The sequence below is a fragment of the Pseudomyrmex gracilis genome, unplaced genomic scaffold, assembly GCF_002006095.1.
Source record: "Pseudomyrmex gracilis isolate BER0280 unplaced genomic scaffold, ASM200609v1 scaffold_10, whole genome shotgun sequence".
In the NCBI taxonomy this organism is placed as follows: domain Eukaryota; kingdom Metazoa; phylum Arthropoda; class Insecta; order Hymenoptera; family Formicidae; genus Pseudomyrmex; species Pseudomyrmex gracilis.
In genome coordinates this window covers 601,222-606,301 of record NW_018020594.1, presented here as the reverse complement: position 1 = coordinate 606,301, position 5,080 = coordinate 601,222, and the positions used below count along the sequence as shown (strand labels likewise).

Sequence of the window (5,080 nt, the reverse complement as noted above, 5' to 3'; positions counted from 1 at the left end):
TTTAAAAAACCGGCACAAGTATAATTTTTTTTCCAAAATAAGTTACTACACGCGCGTGTCTTCCTCAAGTAGAAAAAAAAGTGGCTAGTGTTCTTTCAATTTTTGCAATAATTCTCGCTTTCTGTCTGACGATAATGAAACCATCTTCGTCCAATTACGAATCCGAATCGTTCATCCGCGAATATAAACACGATGGGCAAAATTACACGAAGAGCGCAGAAGTTACATTTAGCAAATTTGACAAATCCTTGCTTGCTCACCGATCATTAAGCTGAGTTGACATAATAAGCGCAGCCGCGCGCTGGTTGCAGATCGAACAACGGAATGTTTTCATTTCCGCCGCATTTCCCGTTTATTTGTCCCCATATAATTTACGCAAATAGCATTCCCCATTTACTAATGCTGAATAGGTCAATATGCCGATGATAGCAATAAAACATTACGTTCATTAGTGAATGTGTTGTTTAATGAAATACTTCAACAGAACATTATAAAATAATGGCTCATATGCGTAAAATATTATTCAGCAGACATTGCCTTTACACGAAAAAAAAAGTTTTTGTTAAAATAGCAAGAAGATTTAGTTGCCAACGATGACGTTTTGTTGGTGAAACAAAAAATTAAACTACGTTGTCACGTTATTTTGATTCTGTCTCGTACTATGTGCGCGAGTTGTTTGGTTATATTCCGTACAATTTTTCACGATTTTATATATACCATCATTATATACCATCATTGTAATTATATAAAGACAATGAATAAAAAAAGTTATGTCACAATATATGATTTTCTTCTTTTGCGCCATCGAAAATCAGTGCGATAGATACATGCAAACACCAAGCAATATAAAAGTTGTTCCTTTTAGGTATATTGAGTGTATGTGTATACATATATATATCCTTACATAAATTACATAACTTTTTATTAATGAAAGTAAATAATCATGAGCATTAATAACAAATCTTTTAGAAAATAAGTAAACAAAAAATACATTTAAGTCTATAATTTATTTTAATAACTGTGCAATATAAAGCTACGCATAAAATTTATAACATAGATTTAAATAAAGTTGTAGCTAAAAGGAACAATTGGTGAAATTTGATTTTGTGACTCACGTTTGTGCGGTCCCCTCGTTGTCCATCGACGTATCTTCTTCTGCAATCCTCGGTTTCTCTCGGAGATGGTCCGGCAATCTTGCGTTGTCTCACGTAGTCGTAGTACATTTTTCACTCGCGACGAGGAAAACGTGAGATACAATACACACACACACACACACACATATACGCGAAATTGAAAGTTTACTAAAGTTTGAAGTCTACAATTTTTCACACTTTAATCATTGCCGAATTTCTTAAAACTCGAATATGCATACATAAGTAACGTTTTTAAAAAAATAAAATTTAAAGCAAACGATGACGTAAAAGAAGATGATACTTTTGAATATACTCCATGAATTCTGCTCGCTAAAATCTTGTTTTCTTGACAATCACATGTATGTTATGTGAAAAATTGCAGATTATTATCTACACATCTCTTATCTCTATATCTCTCTTTTTATGTTAACAAATCGGCCGTTTTATTTCTCGAAAATAAATCAAATCGACTTCCATGGCAGCTATTCACACTTGTAAAAAGGCAAAACATATAGTAATTTTATAATATCTGATAGCAATAACAGCAAAATACATGATGATCGAAGAAGATGTACTTACTTGATTATATTTCACCCTGTTTTGTAATAGTGTTCAGCAGCCAAGAATTTTACAGCTCACTAAAAGTACTCTTACTTCTTTTACAGTCACAATCGTACAGCTGCATCATACGAAATTTGTTATACTTCCTCGCGCGTGTTTCGCGGAAGAGCGAACGGCCGCGGTACGTAACGACTGTACTGTAAACGTCGCCGATACTGTTGCCGGCGAGTGCGCGATGTTAATTACGTGTCAGTGAAAACATCTGATACTTTACATATTCGCGTGCGAGACGATAATAATCGCGAAAAATACGAATTAATTCAACAGAAGTGTTTCTCGCGTCGCGCGTCGGTCATTTTGTTTCTCGCGCGCGTTTTGTAGGAGTGCAAAAGGCCGCAAAAGAAATTGTATCGTATATATACTCGTCGATTACTAGCGCGATATTAATTACGTATTACGAACGCTCGACACTTTATGATACACGTGTACGACTGATATTCGCGCGCGAAACAATAAAAATCGCGATAAATACGGGAAACAAGTCAGACGTACAGTTCCGGCTCCGCGTCGCGCGTCCATCATAACTGCCTGATTCGAGTGTATCGAAACGTGCGGTAATCGAAATACTTCGATAATCGAAGTATCGAATCGATACGCGCGCGGCAGAGCGCGCACACATAGCATAGAACAGAACCAAATCAAAGACAGTATTTTTATCACTTGGTTGGTTTGTATATGCACAAATCGTGGCGCTAACATCGCGGCGGGAAATGTCCAGGAACAAGTAATATACAGTTCCTACAATCTATTGTATTTTTGTGGATTTATAGACTAGTGGCTAAAAAAATCGTAAAAAAGTACATACAGTAGGATGGCCGTTTTTTGGCTTCTTTCTGTTGAAACACAGCCAATATAAAGGCTCTTGTATACAGCAGACAAGAAACAATGCGGCTAGCCAATCAGTATTTTGCTTTTGGAAAAGTAGCCTATTGATTGGCTGGATCACGTTGCTTCTATCCACGCATAACCGTTGACGCGTTATGTGATTTGAGCTAGATTCCGAAATTCATTACTGGACATCTATAATATATGTCACGTTAACTATAGTACTGTTTTCAACACTGACAGTGAATAACGGAACGCAACCCTGTAAAAATTCTAACGCAAGCAGAGGACTTTTTGTCTCAGAGAGGTTATGCGGCAAATTTGTGTCGTGAGAGGAACTTTTGGAAATTTGATTAGTACTCTAACTTAAAGTCAAAATGGTTAGTAAATAATTAGTAGAATAGGATAATTGTAATTTAAAGTTTTCTCGAATCTTTTTTTGTGTCTACTTTAACTTTCTACACGTGTATAAACTTATTTTTCTAACCAAAACATTTTATTTTTCCAGACTATCGGCAAGAATAATAAAATGTTACAGCACATTAACTATAGAGTCAGAATCATTCTTTCTGATTCTAGAACATTTATAGGTACTTTCAAGGCCTTTGACAAGCACATGAATCTAATACTTGGTGACTGCGAAGAGTTTAGAAAGATAAAAGCAAAAAACACCAAGCAACCAGAAAGGGAGGAGAAGCGTGTGTTAGGATTTGTGCTTCTCAGAGGCCAGAATATAGTTTCCTTAACTGTTGAAGGACCACCACCTCCTGAGGAAGGATTGCCTAGGGTACCTGTTCCAGGATCAGTACCAGGTTCAAGTATGACTCGTGGTGTAGGCAGAGGCATGCCAGCAAATGTTGCAGGAGTGCCAGCTGGACTTCAAGGACCAGTCAGAGGTGTTGGAGGGCCATCTCAACAAATTATGACGCCTACTGGCAGAAACCAGGTTTCAGCACCACCTCAAATACATCCAGGTACTCCACCACGCATGCCGATCAGTGGTCCACCACCAGGTATGATGGGACCACCACCAATGATGGGTAAGACTTTTTGTTTACTGTATGATTTACTGTATTGTATTTGAATCATTAATTTTTTTTTACTAAAATTTTCTTATTTTATAGGTATGCCACCTGGAATGCCACATCTAGGTCGAGGTGGATCACCAATGGGACCACCTGGCATGAGAGGTCCTGCTCCAGGTTTGCTACGTGGTGGTCCACCTCCTCCTCGTCCATATTAATATGTTTCAGAATTTAATTAATATGTTTAAAAAATCTAACTAAACAATTCTTTTGTAATACAATAAGATACCCATTAATGAGAAAATACAATAAAGTTTTTGATTCAATAAACAATTTACTCACATATGAATATCTTTATTTCTTTTGTAATTTACTATCAGTGTCTGTACATGATCTTTATTTGTGTTATCTACATAGAGTATTTCAATTTAACGTATAAGCTTTTAATTAGTAGCTTATATCCTAGATTAGATTTATATACGAAAACACATGTGTAAAACTTGAGACACTTGATACATATGACATGTTCAATTAAAAACTTCAATATCTTGATCTTATATTTATTTGAAAAGATCGCAAAATTGCATAATTAGTTATTAACTGTTATTACAGTGACTAAGCAAAAGTAAGTTAACTATGTAAACATTCTGCGTTAAAGAACGATTGTTACAATTTTACAATCACAAAAAATTTGAGTAGCAGAGTATCGCGATATTGCTAACGAGAAGGCAGTGTTATTTCACATATGAAAAATATAGTCTTTTTCTTCATTCATTTACATACTTTGCGGAGAACATGTTCTGCCATATATGTGAGCAAGTTTTATTAAAAAAGTGCGGAAAACGCGACATATTTTATACTCATAAATAGGATTATTCATCTGTAACCACTAAACTTATACCATCGACTCAATTATTTGATGGCAGTAGGGTGGAAGAGCACTCGTGTATGTATGTATGTAAAGTCTTACTTCAATCCACCCCTTCCTTAAACAAGCTTACAATATACTTTAAGTAGATATACAATATTTACAGCGCTTTTTTCGACAATATCTGAGCAAGTGACGAAGTCACAGAGAAAAAAAATCAATTTTCTAATTCTACTTAACATTATAATATCACATTTACAAAACTTTATAGTCTTATTACAGGACACAAAAGTACAAAACGATCTTCGAATGTGCGTGCTGATTCGATTACGTTCAATCACCATTCTTTTTTATTATACAATATATGTATAAAGTGTACACCTGCTGCAATCACGTTTTTATTTATAATCTTTAAATATTGCTAATCGCGTTTGATGTCAAATAGCTGCCGGCATTTGACACAAGGAACACATTTGGATTAAAAAAAAGAAAATAAGATGTGTAATACAAAAGAATTTCTCTTCCTCTTTTTCCTCTTAATATATGCAATTATGTTACATAGAATAATACTAATATATTAAATAAAATTATTTGATATATATATATAT

The 5,080-nt window shown here is 34.9% G+C and overlaps 1 protein-coding gene across 1 annotated transcript; it reads left to right on the top strand.

Moving 5' to 3' along the window:
• Positions 1 to 2,718: 2,718 nt before the first annotated feature.
• LOC109862310 (small nuclear ribonucleoprotein-associated protein B) lies at positions 2,719 to 3,947 on the top strand. Its single transcript, XM_020442328.1, has 3 exons — positions 2,719 to 2,959; positions 3,088 to 3,619; positions 3,704 to 3,947. Exons 1-3 carry the CDS (start codon positions 2,957 to 2,959, stop codon positions 3,820 to 3,822), a joined length of 654 nt encoding a protein of 217 aa, XP_020297917.1. The 5' UTR covers positions 2,719 to 2,956; the 3' UTR covers positions 3,823 to 3,947.
• The last annotated feature ends 1,133 nt before the right edge of the window (positions 3,948 to 5,080 follow it).